This window comes from Cherax quadricarinatus, chromosome 27 (genome assembly GCF_038502225.1).
Source record: "Cherax quadricarinatus isolate ZL_2023a chromosome 27, ASM3850222v1, whole genome shotgun sequence".
Classification (NCBI taxonomy): Eukaryota; Metazoa; Arthropoda; class Malacostraca; order Decapoda; family Parastacidae; genus Cherax; species Cherax quadricarinatus.
This window is the reverse complement of record NC_091318.1, coordinates 21,119,756-21,142,255: the sequence shown is the minus strand read 5'-3', so window position 1 is coordinate 21,142,255 and position 22,500 is coordinate 21,119,756. Positions and strand designations below refer to the sequence as shown.

Sequence of the window (22,500 nt, the reverse complement as noted above, 5' to 3'; positions counted from 1 at the left end):
TTGTATCCAGAGATGTACCATGACTAGTTGATTCATGGGGAGGGGGGGTAATTCCTAAAATATTGATTAAAAATCAACTCTCAGCGTATATACGTTAAGGGAAAATGAACCTCTCTGTATATATCCTGTCACCTGTACCATGATAATTTCCTCTTTACAGTGGGAGGAGCGGTGATACCAGGGCCAGCAGAGGTGTACGTGGAGGCTGGCTCTCGTCTCCTACTCACTTGCTGGGTGCAGGCACCTCCAAAACCCCCTGGACCTATCACCTGGCTCCACAACTACGCACCCGTTCACGCTGAGGGTCCCAGGTCAGTCCCGCGTCACCTGATGACCCCATCCAGAACCTCGGGGTAACTTCTAGTTGCTACCACCGCAATTTAGTCCCTTGTTATTGCCATTTAATTTCATTTAACCTTTAACTTCAGGTCAGTCCCTTGTTAGTACCATCTGATGCCGTTTAACCTGAGGTCAGTACCATGTTGGTGACACTTGACCCTTGACACCATCCAGACTCTCAGACCAGTAAAATTTGGGTGAAGTTGAAGTCTCGCTGGAGAAAGAGTAAACATATTTTTTTATGCAAACCTCTGGGTCCAAGTAGGACAAAGAAAAACTTTCCAAATGCCTTACACGAATCCTTACTCTTCCAGCGGTACATTAGCCACGACGGTTCCCATTTGAGGAGCACAGATGACAGCGTGGTGCCGACAAGCACTGAGACTCGATGTTGAACAAGCGTATATTCCCACAACTTTTCGCCCTATTTAGAGCTTTACTTTCATTTGATGAAGCTCTTCACTGAGCCAGATATTATCCCAGTTTAAAAAGTTATTGTTCTGCAACTTGTGTTTTTTTGACATATTCCATGAACTTGTGTACTCAGTGAATTGTGTTACTGGACCTTCGTCTCTCGTGGCCCACTCATTTTTTCTTTTTACAGTCGAACTCTTATCTGCTGGGATAACGCATCAATATGTATATATATATATATATATATATATATATATATATATATATATATATATATATATATATATATATATATATATATATATACGAAACCAAGAGAGAAAGGCAGGGTGGGAAAGAGAGACAGACAGTTAAAGAGACAAAATACAAGGAGAAAGAGGGAAAGGGAAGACAAAGAACAGGAAGAAAAGGGAACATAGGTGTGGCGTCTAAAGCCCTTCCCCTCTCGCTCCATAATTACACAGGCTGTGAGCCAAGTCCGATAATTAACTCTTCGACATAAAATTCCACTTTTATTTCTGAAATTTTATATTTAACGCAGTTGTCCTCAAGAACTTCCCGGGTGTCAATAAAGAGTCCCACTCCGAAATTATGATAATTAGCGATATACTGCGCTGGGATAATTATGATAATTTTGCAATGTATTGCCTCCAGTGGCCTGACTTGTGTTGCGTGTTTTCACAGTCCATTCTAGCGACCATCCTCGCAGCAAGTGAAGTAAACACTGAACTCTCCTAACGTGAAGGTACTGAAAGGGAGAGATGCTAAGATTTTGCCACCGAAGTGGCTAGTTTATTGTGCACTCCATATCCATCCTGTGGACGGTAGCGCAAGAGCATATGGATACATAAAAGGTCTAGGAACTAGGCCCAAAATGGGTTCACAGGTGTACATTTGGATTTATATCTACAGTTCACTTATCTGTTACAAGAAAATTTAGGAAATTTGCTTAATATATCTAGTATCTTATTTTCATTAATAAGATATCTTAATATGTCACACAGGTTATTATACTATCTCTATATTTCTCAATAAGTGGACAATTAAGCACATATTGCTCAAGATAGTGATGCTTAGTGACTTAAAAACAGCATAATAATCATATACAAAGCTGACCAGCGGACCAATAAGACACATGTCCATCACCTGAGTATATTGTGGAGACGTTTCGCCCACCAGTGGCTTTGTCAGTCCAATACAGAGAGTAGTTCTGGAGGCTGAAAGACATAATGGAATATTTGAAGGTCATTATTATTAATAAAATCATAACTAAGCTCCAAACCCAGCTGGAGGTTATTAGTCCGTCAGATTATAAAGACTGAGGAAATGCTGAGCGAAATGTTTCCACAATAAAGATGCGGCAGTAATGTGACCTAAATGTTGCTCATGCGTCTTATGAGAAATAATATTAAGATGAGGAATATTTTGTAAAGGGTGTCAATGAATCACTGGAGGTGAAGGGGCTTTTGATCTAAAGAACTGGATTTACTTAATTTAACTTCCTTGGATCGAATCTGAATGCCTCTCATTCCCCCCAGGCGCAACAGGGCCAATAAGGGTTTAGCGCTTCCCTTGCCAATAAAACAAAAACTGTAAAACTGTTAACCCAGTTTTCACACCGTGTGTAATTCACCAAATAATTTCAGAGGGTCGGGAGAGTTACCACAGGAAAATATATTAGCAGTGACTTATTTTATTGGAGAGAGAGAGAGAGAGAGAGAGAGAGAGAGAGAGAGAGAGAGAGAGAGAGAGAGAGAGAGAGAGAGAGAGAGAGAGAGAGAGAGAGAGAGAGAGAGAGATCACTGAGGGGGAGAAAATAATCAGGAGTTAATAAAGAAGGTGGCGAAAGAGTGTGCACCAGACCTGAACCACCTGTGAATAAATTAATATGCAAATATGCAAGAGGATCTAAATGTGGTTACGAAAGAAAGAACGAGAGAGAAGGAGAGAGAGAGAGAGAGAGAGAGAGAGAGAGAGAGAGAGAGAGAGAGAGAGAGAGAGAGAGGTTTCATATGAGCTGATGTAGGTAACAGCTCTTAGCCTATAAATAAAGTTAGGAATCTTATCCTAACCTTTTAAAACCATGTGTAAAGAGAGAGCCACTTCGAGGACAGCGTGAAACAAGCTTCTATACCACAAGACGGGCAGTCAGCAGCAACTTCACTCTGGCTGTACCCTTCTCCAGAACATCACTCCATCTGAGATCATACATACCCAGGATGACTCGAGTATGGAACACATTCGTACAGCATAATGATGTCAACGAGATAACGTCAGTTGATCAAATGAAAATGCTGGCCCACAGATGGCTCCAACTTCATCCTGTTCCCTACTTGTATGTCTCATAACAATAAAAATGCTTTCAAATGAGCTGATGTAGGTAACAGCTCTTAGCTTGCCAATAAAGTTAGGAAACCTTAACCTGTAAATAGCTTGTTAATAAAGCTAGGGATCCTTAACCTTGTCAAACCCTGTGTATAAAGAGAGAGAGAGAGAGAGAAAGAGAGAGAGAGAAAGAGAGAGAGAGAGAGAGAAAGAGAGAGAAAGAGAGAGAGAGAGAGTGTGTGGATTTGAAAGTTTCAGCAGAATCTGGTGGCAGAGAATATCCTGGTGTCTGGCTCTTGATGCGAGGAATTAAGCCACACATAAAGTGCTCATAAATAACCTAGTAATATAGTAGAAGAAGCAATGTTTAATGATTTTATTTCCGCTTATCTACTTTCAGTTTTCTTATACATTAATGTATATTATTCCGAATTCATTCATATATATATATATATATATATATATATATATATATATATATATATATATATATATATATATATATATATATATATATATATATATATATATATATATCGTGCCGAATATGTAAAACTTGCGATTTTGGCTTAAATAGCAGCGCTCTTTTTGCCGAATAAGGCAAGCGAAAATTTGTATATGCAATTATTTTGCAAAAGTCATCCTGAACCTAACGAGAAAAAGTGTATTTCATTGTGTTTGTTTATTATTAAATTATTGCAAACTTATCTAAAATGTATTTAATTGGATTAGGCTAAACTTATTTACACTTGTTATGATAAGGTTAGGTAAGTTTTCTAAGGTTCTTTTGGTACAAAATAATTAACTTTTACATTAACATCAATGATAAAAAAAATCTTTAAATGTATATGAGAAAATTTTACAAAAGAACTTAATTTTAAATGAGTTCTTGCTAACTGACCAATTTTACCTACTCGGCACGACATATACATATATATAATTTATTGCATTGTTATTAAAATACTTTTGCATTTCCTTGTTATTCTGTAAATTTTACAATTTATACACATATCCGGAATTCTATATTCTTCTACGAGTATACTTTCTAAGATATAGCAGTGCAGCGAGTGTACACTACACCTCGTACATATTTAACTTTCCCTATCTTCTTCACTAAGATCACTACCACATCTCCGGTAATATTTCTAGCACGGTACCTTACAGACTGGATCCTTTTCCCCGTTGCCACGCGACACAGCAGTTATCTTAACTGACGTCTTCATACGATCTTCATCAAAGACATGCCATCTCCGCTATAAACTGTATTCTTTTATTCTCTTGTGTCATATGGAGTGATCGAGGTCCCAGGGCAGTAACGCTTCCAATAAAGACATTCTTACGTTCTCATGTTCGTGTATATACACACACACCGTGAAGGTGCTTATCATATACACACACAAGCAGATTTCTATCACTGTCACTAAAAAAATAAACAGTATTTTGACCACTGTTTTTCAAAAACAGATTTGTATAGAAGATACGCAGTATTAGGCTTCTAGAAATAACTTGCAAATCAGTTATTTATCACAGACACATAAAACAGATTTCTGCCAAAGAGTCGCTGCAATAGATATACATCACAGACACACGAAACTAAGTTAGACAAATAGACAAATATAACAAAAATAGAGCCATGAATAAAAGGTATGCCTACAAAACTGGCCTTAAAGGCATTTCTAAAATCAGGCCAATTGAAAATCATTTCTTAAACCATGTTCAGTAATAATAGGCTCTTACGTAGGCTTAAAGCAGACTAAAACCAGACCTAAAAACACGATTAAAAGCAGACATTAAAAAAAGGCAAATTTACAAGCCGGTAAATAGAAACAAAATGAAAACGCAAATAGTCCCGCGAAAAAAGTAGCTTACCCTCCTACATCTCCTCAAGCTCTGAGGAGATGTAGGAGGGTATGCTACACGAGCCTCATACTATGAGGAAAATTTAGGAAAGTGGGCTACAAGAGCCTTAAACTACTAGGAAAAGTAGAAAAGTGAGCTACAAGAGCCTCAAACTATGATGAAATGTATGAGAGTTAGCATCTAGAGCCTCAAGCTATTAAGAAGAGGACTTATGGAAACAGATCAGCGAGACCAGACATTTGCATAAGCGCTGGAAGCTGATGTGAGAGCTGGACAAGTGTTACCGTCAGTAGTACTCGTGACGCCACTTCACAGTGCCGTGAAGTGCCGTGATACACGAGGCAGTGACTGCGAACACGGAATTGCTAATAGTAGCAACCAGGAAGCAAGTACAAGAAACTGCAAAGAAATTGGAGTGTGAGAGAGAGAGAGAGAGAGAGAGAGAGAGAGAGAGAGAGAGTATACACATAAATAATCTCACATCAAACAGGCACGGACCTAGATAACAATACCGCTCACAAATACTCACACTCACGCCAATGGGTATGGCTGCACGCACGATACCAGGAACCCTTAAATACCTGCCTATTGTTTAGTGGCGTGGTTGGATGCGGTGCCTCGACCCCTGAAAACACAGCGCGTGAGCGCACACACAAGCACACACACACACACACACACACACACACACACACACACACACACACACACACACACACACACACACACACACACACACACAAACCAGGAGGTGAAAATGCTCCTAGTGACCTTGATACCTCAAAGGCGTTGGGATCAGACAACATCTCTCCGTGGGTCCTTAGAGAGGGAGCAGAGACACTGTGTGTGCCACTAACCCCAATCTTCAACACATCCCTTGAAACTAGGCAACAACCTGAGGTATGGAAGATGGCAAATGTAGCCCCCATTTTTAAGAAAGGAGACAGAATTGAAGCACTAAACTACAGACCAGTGTCACTGAAGTGAATAGTATGCAAAGTCATGGAGAAGATTATCAGGAGGAGAGTGGTGGAGCACCTGGAGCAGAATAAGGTTAAAAACGACAGCCAACACGGATTCATGGAAGGCAAATCCTGTGTCACAAACCTTCTGGAGTTTTATGACACGGTAACTGAAGTAAGACATGAGAGGGAGGGGTGGATTGATTGCATTTTCTTGGACTGCAAGAAGGCCTTCGACACAGTTCCTCTACAGAAGCTGGAGGATCAGGCACATATAACAGGAAGGGCACTGCAATGGGTCAGAGAATACCTAACAGGGAGGCAACAGCGAGTCATGGTCTGTGATGAGATATCACAGTGGGCGCCTGTGACGAGCGGGGTCCCACAGGGGTCAGTCCTGGGACCAGTGCTATTCTCTGTATATGTGAACGACATGACGGAAGGAATAGACTCAGAAGTGTCCCTGTTTGCAGATGATGTGAAGATAATGAGGATAATTAAATCAGACGCGGACCAGAGAGGTCTACAAAGAGACCTGGACAGGCTGGACGCGTGGTCCAGGAACTGGCTCCTAGAATTTAACCCCACTAAATGCAAAGTCATGAAGATCGGAGAAGGGCAAAGAAGACCGCAGACAGAGTATAGGCTAGGCGGCCAAAGACTGCAAACCTCACTCAAGGAGAAAGATCTAGGGGGGAGTATAATACCGAGTACGTCGCCAGAAGCACACATTAACCAAATAACTGCTGCGGCATATGGTCGCCTGGCAAAAGTGTGAATAGCGTTCCGGTACCTCAGTAAGGAATCATTCAAGACAATACACTGTGTACGTCAGGCCCATACTGGAGTATGCATCACCAGTTTGGAACCCACATCTGGTCAAACACGTCACGAAATTAGAGACAGTGCAAATGTTTGCAACAAGGCTGGTTCCAGAGCTAAGGGGATTGTCCTACGAAAGAAGGTTAAGGGAAATTGGTCTGACGACACTGGAGAACAAAAGGGTCAGAGGAGACATGATAACGACATACAAAATACTGCGTGGAATAGACAAGGTGGACAGAGACAGGATGTTCCAGAGATGGGACACAGAAACAAGGGCTCACAATTGGAAGCTGAAGACTCAGATGAGTCAAAGAGATGTTAGGAAGTATTTCTTCAGCTACAGTTGTTAGGAAGTGGAATAGTCTGGCAAGCGATGTAGTGGAGGCAGGAACCATACATAGTTTTAAGACGAGGTATGATAAAGCTCATGGAGCAAGGAGAAGGAGGACCCAGTAGCGGTCAGTGAAGAGGCGGGGCCAGGAGCTGAATCTCGACCCCTGCAACCACAATTAAGTGAGTACAATTAGGTGAGTACACACACACACACACACACACACACACACAAACGTTAGTTCAGATGTCATTAAGATTTCACGTTCACTAATTCTCTGACATTTTAGCTGCACTGGAAGCAATGATGCAATTTGTTAACTTGCTGGCAATAACGAGGCAATTAAAAGCGTACAAATTTCGATTCCTCTGGTTACGCCTGCAGCATGCGAACGCCAGTGTATGAGTAGAAACGCCAATGTGTGTACGTAGGAACGCCAGTGCGAGATTAACAACGCCAGTGTGAGAGTAGTAACACCAGTGTGAGATTAACAACGCCAGTGTGAGAGTAGTAACACAAGTGTGAGATCAACAACGCCAGTGTGAGAGTAGTAACACAAGTGTGAGATTAACAACGCCAGTGTGAGAGTAGTAACGTCAGTGTGAGATTAACAACGCCAGTGTGAGAGTATTAACACAAGTGTGAGATTAACAACGCCAGTGTGAGAGTAGTAACACCAGTGTGAGATTAACAACGCCAGTGTGAGAGTAGTAACGCCAGTGTGAGAGTAGTAACGCCAGTGTGAGAGTAGTAACGTCAGTGTGAGAGTAGTAACGTCAGTGTGAGAGTAGTAACGCCAGTGTGAGAGTAGTAACGCCAGTGTGACAGTAGTAACGTCAGTGTGAGTGTAATAACGTCAGTGTGAGAGTAGTAACGCCGGTGTGAGAGTAGTAACGCCAGTGTGAGAGTAGTAACGTCAGTGTGAGAGTAGTAACGCCAGTGTGAGAGTAGTAACGTCAGTGTGAGAGTAGTAACACCAGTGTGAGAGTAGTAACGCCAGTGTGAGAGTAGTAACGTCAGTGTGAGTGTAATAACGTCAGTGTGAGAGTAGTAACGCCAGTGTGAGAGTAGTAACGTCAGTGTGAGAGTAGTAACGCCAGTGTGAGAGTAGTAACGTCAGTGTGAGAGTAGTAACGCCAGTGTGAGAGTAGTAACACCAGTGTGAGAGTAGTAACGCCAGTGTGAGAGTAGTAACGCCAGTGTGAGAGGGGTGTGAGAGTAGAGGTGGTTGCCTGCCTTGCTTCAATGAATCTAGAGGGAGGAACCAGCGCCAGTGGTAATTGCCTCGTTCAGTACTGTTGATACATCGACACCCAATATTGTGACAATCTGACCTCAACCAAATAACGGCCGCCTGTTTGTGATTACTTCCTCTGAGTTAACTATTTGTGATTTCCTATTACCTATTTGTGGCTATTTTTATTGCCTATTTTTGATCTGGTAATTATTTGAGATTACCTACACGCAGTTTCAGGAGGACTGTGATACTGGTGAACCTTCATCACTGTTCAGATTATAGCTTATACTGCCGCTTAATGGATTCCATTCTAGAAGTATATTATTGTGTGTGTGTGTGTGTGTGTGTGTGTGTGTGTGTGTGTGTGTGTGTAATTTATATAAGTTATATAAGTAGATTAAGTTTGCGGGTATTAAGCCATTTACTAAGGAAACGTGTCGCCCACCAGGGATCTTCTACATACCAGTTGTAATACCTATATGTAATTTCCTACAGAAGCAGCGCTATACTTGTGGTGCTCTCACCTGAGTAAATTTTAATCATATATATTTTCTTTTAATTCCACTGGTTGTAGGACCGACTACTTCGTAATTCATTCTATTGGTTTAACACTCTGTGAAGACAAAAATATTGTATCCCCATGTCTTCACTGTCTTCTCGGTTTGCAGCTGCGGCCTTATGTTGTAGCTGTGACCTCATGTTGCAGCTGTGACCTCATGTTGCAGCTGTGACCTCATGTTGCAGCTGTGACCTCATGTTGCAGCTGTGACCTCATGTTGCAGCTGTGACCTTATGTTGTAGCTGTAACCTCATGTTGCAGCTGTGACCTCATGTTGTAGCTGTGGCATCATGTTGTAGCTGTGGCATCATGTTGTAGCTGTGGCCTCATGTTGTAGCTGTGGCCTCATGTTGTAGCTGTGGCCTCATGTTGTAGCTGTGGCCTCATGTTGTAGCTGTGACCTCATGTTGTAGCTGTGGCCTCATGTTGCAGCTGTGGCCTTATGTTGTAGCTGTGACCTCATGTTGCAGCTGCGGCCTTATGTTGTAGCTGTGACCTCATGTTGCAGCTGTGACCTCATGTTGTAGCTGTGACCTCATGTTGCAGCTGCGGCCTTATGTTGTAGCTGTGACCTCATGTTGCAGCTGCGGCCTTATGTTGGAGCTGTGACCTCATGTTGCAGCTGTGACCTCATGTTGTAGCTGCGGCCTTATGCTGGAGCTGTGACCTCATGTTGTAGCTGCGGCCTTATGTTGGAGCTGTGACCTCATGTTGCAGCTGTGACCTCATGTTGCAGCTACGGCCTTATGTTGGAGCTGTGACCTCATGTTGCAGCTGTGACCTCATGTTGCAGCTGCGGCCTTATGTTGGAGCTGTGACCTCATGTTGCAGCTGTGACCTCATGTTGCAGCTGCGGCCTTATGTTGGAGCTGTGACCTCATGTTGCAGCTGTGACCTCATGTTGTAGCTGTGGCATCATGTTGTAGCTGTGGCCTCATGTTGTAGCTGTGACCTCATGTTGTAGCTGTGGCCTCATGTTGCAGCTGTGGCCTCATGTTGTAGCTGTGGCCTCATGTTGTAGCTGTGGCCTCATGTTGTAGCTGTGGCCTCATGTTGTAGCTGTGACCTCATGTTGTAGCTGTGGCATCATGTTTTAGCTGTGGCCTCATGTTGTAGCTGTGACCTCATGTTGCAGCTGTGACCTCATGTTGTAGCTGTGGCATCATGTTGTAGCTGTGGCCTCATATTGTAGCTGTGGCATCATGTTGTAGCTGTGGCCTCATGTTGTAGCTGTGGCCTCATGTTGCAGCTGTGACCTCATGTTGCAGCTGTGACCTCATGTTGTAGCTGTGGCATCATGTTGTAGCTGTGGCCTCATATTGTAGCTGTGGCCTCATGTTGTAGCTGTGGCCTCATGTTGTAGCTGTGGCCTCATGTTGTAACTGTGACCTCATGTTGTAGCTGTGGCCTCATGTTGTAGCTGTGGCCTCACGTTGTAGCTATGGCCTCATGTTGCAGCTGTGGCCTCATGTTGTAGCTGTGGCCTCATGTTGTAGCTGTTGCCTCATGTTGTAGCTGTGACCTTATGTTGCAGCTGTGGCCTCATGTTGTAGCTGTGACCTCATGTTGCAGCTGTGGCCTCATGTTGCAGCTGTGGCCTCATTTTGTAGCTGTGGCCTCATGTTGTAGCTGTGGCCTCATGTTGCAGCTGTGGCCTCATGTTGCAGCTGTGGCCTCATGTTGCAACTGCGGCCTCATGTGCTGAAAAGTCTTCATCTATTCATTCATCTTTATTCACAACGTTTCGTCAATAGTATTTTCTCGCTCTGGTAAATAGTCCAGTTTTTATCTAACATCTGTTTCAAATGACTTCAACATTTCATCATCAGATATCTGAATACATCTTTAATATTTGCCAATGTTGCATCCGAGTTTCTCAGAATTTTATTTACATGAGCTTCCGTCGAAACTTTTCCCGTGTAAACAATAACTCCTGGATCCCCCTTCTCTGTCAGGTAATTTCAATGCTTTGTTACAGTCTATGTTCTTCATGATGCTTGACTTCAAGTTTTCCTGTTTCTATTACAAAGCATTTATTTACATTAAATTCCATCATTTATTACTCCTTTTGGTTAGTTTATCCAAGTTATCCTGTAGGGATTTACATTATTTTTTTATTTTTTATCTTACCTAAGATTTTTGTACTATTCGCAGACGTATTCATGTAGTTTTTAATTCCTTCTTTAAGTAGTTTACATAAAATATAAAAATAATCGGTGCAAGTACAGATCCTTGTGGCACCCCACTCGTAGCATCTCCCAAAGAGTATATTTTTCCTCTTACAAGTGTTCGCATTTTCCTTTCAAACAGAAAGTTTCTTATGTTATGTAAGTCTTCCTTTTGTTCCAACTATATTGTGCAGTTTCCAAATTTGTCTAGATCAGTACAGTCTGTCCATCCATTTCTTTCTTCAACAATTTTCGTGATATATATGAATATGATATAAATGAATTTCCACACAGGAAACCGAATTGTTTACTAATTAGTGCGTTTGTACACTCAAAGTATTTTTTCTATTCTCCTCTTATGACCTTTTTAAATATTTTTACAACAATTGCCAGCAAAACTGACCTATAATTTAAAGTGTCTTCCTTGTTACCTTTTTTCTATAAGTATATAACAAGTTGTGTGCCATCGTCAATCTACCTGCAAGTTTTCCTCTCTTATAGTGAAATCCCAAAAATTTTTCCGAAGTAGATAGTTAAACGTTTATGTATATTTTCCTTTAAATCCATGGTGATACTACGTTTGGTCCCACTGTTGTTTTCTTGTCTACACCCAAAAATGATTTCCTTACTTTTCCCTTAAGATATTTCAGTGTCCTTCATTTCAGCTCTCTGTTTGGAGTTTAAAGCATTTTATTTGAAAAGTCTTCTCTTGCGAACATATACTGAAATGTTCTGAAATATCACACAACTGCCTCTTTATCTCCAGTAAGTTTGTCATTGTTCTTTATTAGTTTTGTGTGTGTGTGTGTGTGTGTGTGTGTGTGTGTGTGTGTGTGTGTGTGTGTGTGTGTGTGTGTGTGTGTGTGTGTGTGTGTGTGTGTGTGTGTGTGTGTTCTTAAAAACGCTACAATGCTTCAGTCTTAGTATTGTGCTTTTACAGTATTTTTAAACTGAGGATAAAACTGCAAATATTGTGAAGGGAAGGGAGGGGAGAGGAATTCAAATGAAGGAACAGAAAAAGAGTAGACTAGAGAGAGAGAGAGAGAGAGAGAGAGAGAGAGGGAAGTAAGAGAACGAGAGGAATGTCAAGGAGACGAGGGAAAGAAGGAATGGAGGTGAGAGGGAATAGAATAATGTGGAAAGGAGATGGCAGAGGAGAGGATAAAAGAAGGGAGTGAAGTGGCAAAGAGTGTAAACAGGGGGGTTGGGAAGGGAAGGGAAAGGAAGAAGAGATAAAAAGCGAGCAAAGGATGGGAGAAATTAAAATGGGAGGGAATGAAAGAATGGAAAAAAATACAGAGGGGAAAGTGAGGAATGGGACGAAGATAATAGTGGAAGTAAAGAGCTGGAGAGGAGTATGAGGATAAATAGAGAAGGAAGGGGATGAAGGTAGGGAATATGAACTGATGGGACTGTCAGTGGGAGGGGAGATGGGGGTGCAGGTGGGGATGGGTAGGTGGGGGTGCAGTTTGGGATGGGGACGTGGGAGTGCAGGTGGGAATGGGGAGGTGGGGGTGCAGATGGGGATGGGGTGGTGGGGGTGCTCTCTCTCTCTCTCTCTCTCTCTCTCTCTCTCTCTCTCTCTCTCTCTCTCTCTCTCTCTCTCTCTCTACCTCTCTCTCTCTTTTTACACAGGGTTTGACAAGGTAAGGTTAAGGATCCCTAGCTTTATTGACAAGCTAAGAGCTGTTACCTACATCATCTCATTTGAAAGCATTTTTATTGTTATGAGACATACAAGTAGGGAACAGGGTGAAATTGGAGCCATCTGTGGGCCAGCATTTTCATCTGATCAACTGACTTTATCTCGTTGACATCATAATGCTGCACGAATGTGTTCCATACTCGAGTCATCCAGGGGATAAATGATCTCAGATGAAGTGATGTTCTGGAGAAGGGTACAGCCAGAGTGAAGTTGTTGCTTTCTGCCCGTCTTGTGGTATAGAAACTTGCTTCACACTGTCCTCGAAGTGGATCCAAGTGTGGGACTTTTACAACATTGTCCTTGTACATAACAGTAAGGCCACCCACATCCCTCCTGTGTTGAAAGCTCTGCTGAAATGACAGATCTCTCTCTCTCTCTTTCTCTCTCTCTCTCTCTCTCAGTTATCCTAAGGTCTACCAACAGAAAGCCCCGAACAATTACAGAGAAATCGCCTCACTTCCCGAAAATACAGGAACCTCTGCAGGTGTATCACGTTCATGAGACGAAGTCGAAGTAGCGGTAGACAATGTACGATCATTTATGTGAAGATTACAATCCTGAGTGGATAATAACCGGCCAACATGATAAAATATAACATGGAAACATAGCTAACTCTTGTTCCCGCTATGTATCAGTAACATAGAGCAGGTAAACAACACAGTGTAATGTCACCTAATTTAATACGAAAAAAAAATGTTCCACCAAGCTTCAAATCCTGAAAACTCTGGAAATGTCAGCATTCGTTGGTTGAAGAAAAAGAGAGAAGACATGGTGACTACGAACATCATAAATAGATAAGAGAAAAAAAATGGATAACGGAGGTTTTTTTTACCACCGTCGACAGAGAACGAAAGATCACAATTATAAAAAATTATTTCTTTAATGCCACAACAGTGTTTGTACATAGACTTCGTCACAGAGTGGTACAAGATGAGGTCATGCTGCTGTACAATCACTGACAGCTGAACAAATCATAATAAGCACTTTAGCAAGACACAGTATGCGGTTTCTGGCGTTTTACTGAGAAGACGTTTCGTCCAACAGGGGAAAAGTCCCTGGAGGACGAAACGTCTTCTCGGTAAAATGTCGATAACCGCATATTTTGCAATGCTAACAAACATGTCAGTATATAATAGTGATACAAGAGCCTTAACACGGAAGACGGGATGACACGAGCATATATTATTATTATTATTATTATTATTATTATTATTATTATTATTATTATTATTATTATTATTATTATTATTATTAATATTATTATTATTATTAATATTATTATTATTATTATTATTATTATTATTATTATTATTATTATTATTAATATTATTATTATTATTATTATTATTATTATTATTATTATTATTATTATTATTATTATTATTATTATCATCATCATTGTCATGGGGAAAAGTTAAACCCGTATGGGTCATACAGCACCTGGGGGAAATGGAAGTCATTCAGGCTCGAATGAAGGAATTGGAACACAGGTTCAATTCCTTAGATCAAGAGCCCTGGCCAGCATCAAGGTACCTCCCACCATGAACATTGCTCATGTAACAACAAAGAATTTATTAAGGTAACCACAAATAAGACATCACAAATAGCTTCCTCCAGCCTTGAGCTGCTCTAGGCTCCAGTCGGCGCTGTATGACCCTTGTAGGTTTAGCGCTTCTTTTTTATTATAATAATAATCTAGGCTCCAGTCACTCTAAACTTCAAAACAAGAAAATAGCCTCGTCCGATGTCATTTTTTTTTTTTAATTTTTTGGGAGATCTAGTTTTTTATCGCACGAAGCTTCGTAGCTAAAATTTGTTCCTCGGTGCTTTATCATAGTTATTATTCCAGGGAGACGCAGCATCACATACTCCCGTCTGCCAAAAACAAGCATCATTTATCACGACCTTCTCCCGACCCGGAAAATATCTGACAACTCCAAGCTTCCACACATGAGTTTCTTATTTTGTAACTTTTATTCCGAAAACTGCTGCGAGTGTGTGAAGGGTTTATTTTGTAATATATCAGTACTGTGTCTCCACCCGTTGTTGTAAGTTTATTCATCAGAGAGGAACCATGACACTGGTCTGTAAGATGAGTCGTTCAGTGGCGCTGCCACTCTGGCTGTGACTCGGCTGTAAACACAGGTGTGAAGGTGAAGTAGCCAAACGCTCAGAGCCTAGCCACGGCAGCAACGACTGGTGGCTTACCTGTGTTGGACTCGGTGATGCACGACCTTTAACTTTTTGTTTTATTTGGTATCCCTGAGAGGGGATCTTAAAGTGGTTGCTAGAAATTTTCTTTTACCAACTTTTCATTTTTATTTAGCTCGTAACCCGAGAACGCCTCACCCATTAGGGTCTAAAATTTCAATTCAGATGTACGATAACTAGGATAAGATTCTTGGAACAATTGGCATGGGTAGATGCCCTAGTATGGGCCTGTAGGCCTGCTGCAGTATTCACCACAGCTAGGAATAGATGTGGTGACTTCCAAAATCCTCTAGATTTTTATTATTCTACTGCTACTAATTTTATTGAATAAACAATGGCAATGATGTGCATTCAGTAACCAAGAAATGCCTCAACAGATCGACTTCAAACTATTAACAGTGATGCATTCTAAAGGAAGGATGACGTCTCACAAGTTAGTGTATGTGTAGGTGCAGAATTCAAATTCTATTGAAATTGTTAATATAACTTCGAATATTTGGAATCGGATCAATTACTCGAGAATTCCTCTTCTAATCGGCTTCAAACTTTCATTACTATGTTCTATTGCTATTAGCGATATAAATGGCAAAACAACGACTTTTTCAGTTAACTCTACGGAAATCGGACTCCATTTTCGGTTAATTACAGCCAGCCTTTGTTGTTGATACATTTGTACACAGACATGCACATGTATATATGCGTACACGTATATATAAGCACACATATACTGATAAGGATACATACACATACACTCAGGGATACATACATAAATGCGCACATCAAGTACACATATTCATGTATACTTATTTATAGGTATAAATATGCATAATAGTACATCTGTAAATACATGTGCACACATACCTACACACAAGAATACATATGCACACATACATACACAAGAATACATATGCACACGTATATGTACACACTTGTATAAATATGCACATTCATACATACACAAAAGTGTACTTACACTTACGCAAGAAAACATATACACATACACACCGGTACATATACAGAAGTGTATACTAATACACGCATACATAAGCAAAAAAAACACTTTCATGCACATATGCTTACACATACAAAAGCGTATAAACATGCATACATACATACATACATTCATGCATATTCATATGATACAAATCTTTATATTTTGAAGCATTTGAATTTTACCACCACTCTGCACTATTCCTTTTGCATGCACTGATACCTTTCTCGGATCGCACAACGACTGAAATACTTCTAGTTTATTAAACACCGACTCCAGCACTAGCGAGTCAGCAGACGGTAGCTTTTGCGGCACCGTCATACAGCCAATGGCAACTCCACCTTCATGTGACCTTCGACACACTTTTGCTACGCCTCTGATATTAGTGCCAGCACCACTGAAGGGGTCATCTTATGACAAAGGGCCGGTGTCAGGTAATTTTTTTCTCTCTGACGCATAAACTAACAACATTGTGTGACCTCTGCTCCGAGTACACAGGGAATAAATGTTCTAATGCGTTTAAACCTCTCTCGCTATGATTCCTCTGGAATATTGTTTCTGTGTGAACTGTAATACCTCAGGGAGGATGTGTGGGAAGAGTGTGCTATACATCCACATTCTCTGTATCTCCATCTTGGCCTGAGGTGTGGCTCCGTCACTTGTTCTTCACAAAGTGTGTTCGTATATATCCTAAAAGCTTCTACAGATATCCTCCTGCATCATCTGACTCACAACTCTCTCAAAAAAAAATCTGATCCTCTCTTTTCTGGTGTAAATCTCGAAGATAATTTCTCATCTTCACTAACCCCGAGTGGTTTGTACGCTCGTGAGGGTGTTAGCCGTTAAGTTCATACCGACGGTGTACCTGGAATTTTATGAAGGTCTTTTTAGTCCCTAAATAAATGTAGTCGTCGTTCTTGTAACCCCAGGTATATCTTCTTAGTTCTTAAGTAAATACAGCCGTTGATCTTGTAACCGCAAGTAGGTATTCTTACTATATTAATAAATACAATCATTGTTCTTGTGTATCCCAGGTAGGTCTTCTTCGCTCTGTAGTAAATACAGTTGTTGTTCTTGTAATCCCAGGTAGGTCTTCCTAGACCAGGTTAGTTCTCTGGTAAATGTAATTTTAAATCGCCTCTCCCTCTCATGAACCTCAGTTAATCTAGTTGAAGCTTCATAAGGAGCGTCTAAGTGCTTCCTATGTAGTCCCATAAAGGTGTTTTGCTGCTACTTAGTTACTTTTTTTGTTGGTGGATAAGTAAAATTGCAAAAACTTTTTAGCTACTTAAACGCTTTGTTTTGGTTTTAGTAGCGTTGTAGAGGTACCTTACTGCTATCAGATTTGCATTTCCTGGCCATATTTTACATCTTCCCCATTAATATTTTTTTTCTTCATGAGGCTTCTGATCTGGTCTTCACTGGTCTGATGCGTGACTTCAGTTTGACGTCATCTTCACAGATCTTAATCTGATAGTCTTCCTACCACAGCTTCCTTTAATAAGGCGCAATTTTTTATCTTCCAGTTTTGTTAGTTATTTTTACACCGAAAGATATGAGTTTTTCTTCATTTATTAATTACCTGAGTGCACTGCAGGTCTCAGAATATTTCAGTCTAGCCCACCCATATCTTTGGTTAATGTTAGGTTAGCATGCCTTTCTTTAAGTTAAGCAATGTGACTACATAGTAAATATTATTTGGATCCCTGCACCTGTCAATGAGTCTGGCAACGAATGGGATGACACATAGGTCAAATCTGCCTCATGCTAGCAAGTCTATACAAGATGCTGTCTGCTACTCTGTGAATCTTTCATCTGAGAATTTTGGCTGCTATCTTTGGGAACTGGCAGAAGTATCAGAGATACGGTGAGCCGCATCAAGCTCTATATTACAAGGCTTGCTCGTCCTCGGTCTTATACCTGGACGTTCTGTCAGCTTGAGAGGAAACTCATGTGTTCGTAGATCACACACTAATGACTCTCGTCCACTTTGTATCAATTATCCACTTTACTGTGATAAGTGTGTGCGTCCCATAAATGTATACTGCATCCAAACGGTGTGTTCAGCTCTGCCGATGATAAACTGGAGACTTCTCGTTCCATACCTTTTAAGAGGTGATATTATCTTCACACAGAGCGAATCTTTCGTGTTTACTAAAGCAGCTAAGTCTTTTTTTTTAAATATTTTAAGCTTAATTGAAAACACTGGTGTAGTATTTTCTAAGTTAGGCAATGCATTGACCTTTTTTTATGAAGATACTTTTGACATAGTTTAAATAATGCTTAAAGAATGTGAAAGTAACATTTTTACCACGAACCAAGATTTTTCTACACGATATATATTTCTCTAAATCATTCCTATCCCCTGAGTGGGTAGCAGCAGAGTCCATGACATCTCCAAAGCGTTAACAACACATAAGAACAATAAGGATACTTTCCAGATTCTTCGAAAGCATTATGTGAAGAAAAGAACATATATGGAAGACAGAAAGATGTTCCAGGCACCTCGTAAGAGTCGAGTGTCAACTTTCATGCGAGTTGTCATTGCCTTTGTTTCCAATTCACTGTCACTGTCTCGTACTGGCAAGCAAGAGATGGCGAGTGTGTGAACCTACAAATCCTTTATCGTTTTATCTCCAAAGGTTTGGCGAACTCTGTAACTTATTTAATTTGAATATGTATAAACGTGTTGATGTCGGCATTCTCAGTGAAAAACAAAATAATATATTTGTCGTGTCGAATAGGTATAATGGGTCTGTTAGCAAAAACTAATTATAATTAAGTCCTTCCTAAAATTTTCTCTTATACGATTAAAGATATATTTTTTTCATTTATGGTAATGTAAAAATTAATAATTTTGAGCCAAAAGAACCTTAGGAAAATTATCTAACCTTATTATAACAAGCGCAATTTAATTTAACCTAATTCAACTAAATAAATTTTAAGTAAATTTACAATAATTTAATAATAAACAAGGACAATGAAACATATTTTTTTCGTTAGGTTCAGAATGATTTTTGCGAAATTTTTGCATACACAAATTTTCGCTTGCCTTATTCGGCAAGAATAGCGTTGCTATTTAAGCCAAAATCGAAAGTTTTACCTATTCGACGCGATATATATATATATATATATATATATATATATATATATATATATATATATATATATATATATATATATATATATATATATATATATATATATATATATATATATATATACATATATATATATGCAATAAGATCACAGTAAACAGGTGATTTCAGAATATGCAAAACAACCACTCTGAAAGAATAGAGAAATTCCAAGCGCTTTCGTGACTACTCACATTATCATAGTTCCTTGATAATGTGAGTAGTCACGAAAGCGCTTGGAATTTCTCTATTCTTTCAGAGTGGTTGTTTTGCATATACATATATATATATATATATATATATATATATATATATATATATATATATATATATATATATATATATATATATATATATATATATATATATATATATATATATATACACATTCATATATCTCAATAACAACTCTGGGACTAGTCAAGGACTCGAACCCATGCTGCTTTGGCCTGCCTCATAGTGGGCGAAAATTCATGATGCTTTAATTCACGGGACCACACAATTCTTAAGAGGAGCACATCCAGGGGAAATGGATGTTATACTCGATACCCAAGGACATACGTTGGTGTGGATGACACCAACGTATGTCCTTGGGTAGCGAGTACAACATCCAGTTCCGCTGGATGCGTTGCTCATAAGGATTGTGTGGTCCCGTGGATTAAGGCGTCATGAATTTTCGCCCACCATGAGGCAGGCCAAAGCAGCATGGGTTCGAGTCCCTGGCTAGTCGCACTGTTGATATATGTATATATATATATATATATATATATATATATATATATATATATATATTATATATATATATATATATATATATATATATATATACATACATTATATATATAAACATTATATATATATATACATTATATATATATATATATATATATATATATATATATATATATATATATATATATATATATATATATATATATATATATATATATATATATATATATATATATATGTATATATATAAATATATATATATATATATATATATATATATATATATATATATATATATATATATATATATATATATATATATATCAATTACCAAACTGCAGCAGGCCAGGATTCGACCCTACGACACATTGTCCCGTGTGTGTGTGTATTAGTTACAGTGATGCACTAAACCTGTTTGATTTGTCAACGGCAGAACTCATTAGGCCAACCTGAGCTTCATTTCTGATCAACTATAGTTTGGCGTAGATAAACAAATAGATGGTATATTTAATTAACATACACAGTAAACAAAATTGATGCAGTTGCAATAAACAGGCTTGCAAACAGTGTCCCACTGTACCCAAATATCTAATCAATTGACTATATTCCTTTCATCTCATTATGAAGGATGACCTATTGTGCTCATAACGCCTAATGTACCTGACCCCCTCACCACTTAATACCAAATTATAGGTCCTAATGACGGCATAATTACTCCTGTTGCTGCAATTACAACTTCAGCAACGTGATTGCATAGCCATAAAAGCCAAAGTATCCCTTAATGATTTTACATTCGTCAGATAACGTGTTGAAAACTCGTAGTGAGCATGTATAATAATAATAGCACAGAGGAAGGGTCGTGATTCGAACTCTTGGGCTAGGATTTTCACCCGGTCATCTAAGTTCCACTGTGATGCAACGGCCTAAGACATCGGGCTACCAGTTGTATTTATTATTATTATTATTATTATTATTATTATTATTATTATTATTATGATTTTCACCCTGTCATTAGTTTCTTTGTGATGCAGCGAGCTAAGACATAGGACTAGTAATTCTAATTATTATTAGTATTATTATTATCATTATTAGTGTTATTTTAATGGGAAACGCTTAAAGCTGTAAGAGTCATATTGAAAGGACTCAGGTCTTTGTGTTCAAAATCTTTCTCCGCCATCTCAAGACTTCATTTTTATAAAATAATTTACGGATACATACATCTAGAGTACTTAATTTGTGTTTTCTACAACTTATATATAACTTGGAGTGCTTTTCTAGCACTGTATATTAAAAATTTAATTAACCCCTGCAATTTTTTTTATAAACTGTGCAACACCCAGTCATTTAATGCTTTTCTTAGTAATTCTACGTACATAAGTCTGCCTGAGTCTGAGTCATTGTACAACATATGTATCACGAACATAAGTACTTTTCGAAGGTCTGCAGCACTCGGCCGTGCTATAAACTGGCTTTTAACTATGGTAAAGACGAATAAAAAAGAAATGGGAATAAAGCAGAATATGAATGAACTGAATGGACGGGGAGGGGGATAAGACCGTGGTCCTGGCAATAGCAGACGCAACACTGTACCACTGAACCACGAAGCATACGGCAGGAGTGTTTTTCAACCAGTACAACCGTGACCTGGTTGTATCAGCGGCACTAACTGCAACTCTACTGTCTCTTCCCACAGTGCCAGAAGCTTTCATGGCACATCTTTTATTCTGTTTATTCGTTGACAATCGTTCCTCACGTCTTACCTTGAGTTTACAGCTGAATATATTTGGTTTAACATATATTTCTAGTCGCCAGAACGTTTGTACGATCTTTATACGCTGTGTAAAGAGTTCAGGAACATGGAGTTTGAGAGAGCATGTAAACGCTCTCGGTACCACAGCGAGCCAGTGAGAGGGGTCTAAGGATCTGAGATGTTCTTAGAAGTTAGATAACCTTCTGCAGGCTGTCAGCCTCCCCTCTGAAACGTCAGACTGCCTCAGCACGTACTTACCCACAACGTACACAAATAACCCTCACATAGGAGAGCTTACGTCGGCGTTTCGATCCGACCTGAACCATTTACAAAGTCATATTGTGACTTTGTAAATGGTCAAGCGGTTATCTGTGTATTGTTCCAGTCACGGTATTGTGTCTTTTTGTTCTTTACCCTCACCATAACATGATGGTGGACTCATAATAGAAGACAATGACTAACCGTGGTTCTAACTGGCTCAAAACACTTGCAGGAAAGAGGTTTTGTGTGACCTGTATCGAATACAAAAACGAATGCCTAAAATAAGTCTATAATAAATATTTCAGACCAATAACTCAAGCTGAAAAGATAAATATCAGTGATATTTATCAAAGGTACGAGGAAAAGAAATTTAGTTCATAAGAAAATGAGAAGACAGTTTAATGAATTAAGTCTTTAAGAGACACTTGAGCTGGTACTACCCTCTCTTTCCTCGAATCAAACTTGATCATCTTTCGTTTCTCAGGGGCTGAATGACCATCAGGGTTAGGTGTTTGAAAATAATTTTGTATTAACCTAATAACTAGGGACATCAGGGGAATTTTAAAGTATGTTGGAAAATAGGAGCGTTGCGCTTAATGAAGTTCTGAAATACGTAAACTTCAGTTTTTATTTTTTACTATAGACATTGTATTTATTGTTTGATGTTTCAGAACCTGTAATTTTCTCGTAAGACCT

General features: G+C 39.3%; 1 protein-coding gene across 2 annotated transcripts in view; it reads left to right on the top strand.

Annotated features, from left to right (window-relative positions):
- The window catches only part of LOC128691031 (zwei Ig domain protein zig-8-like), a 348,642-nt gene that overhangs the window by 221,333 nt on the left and 104,809 nt on the right, over positions 1-22,500 (top strand). For both annotated transcript variants that reach the window (XM_070089104.1, XM_070089103.1), the window contains one exon: positions 161-311. In XM_070089104.1, the coding sequence (XP_069945205.1) occupies positions 161-311 (151 nt within the window). The remainder of the gene's footprint in view (positions 1-160; positions 312-22,500) is intronic.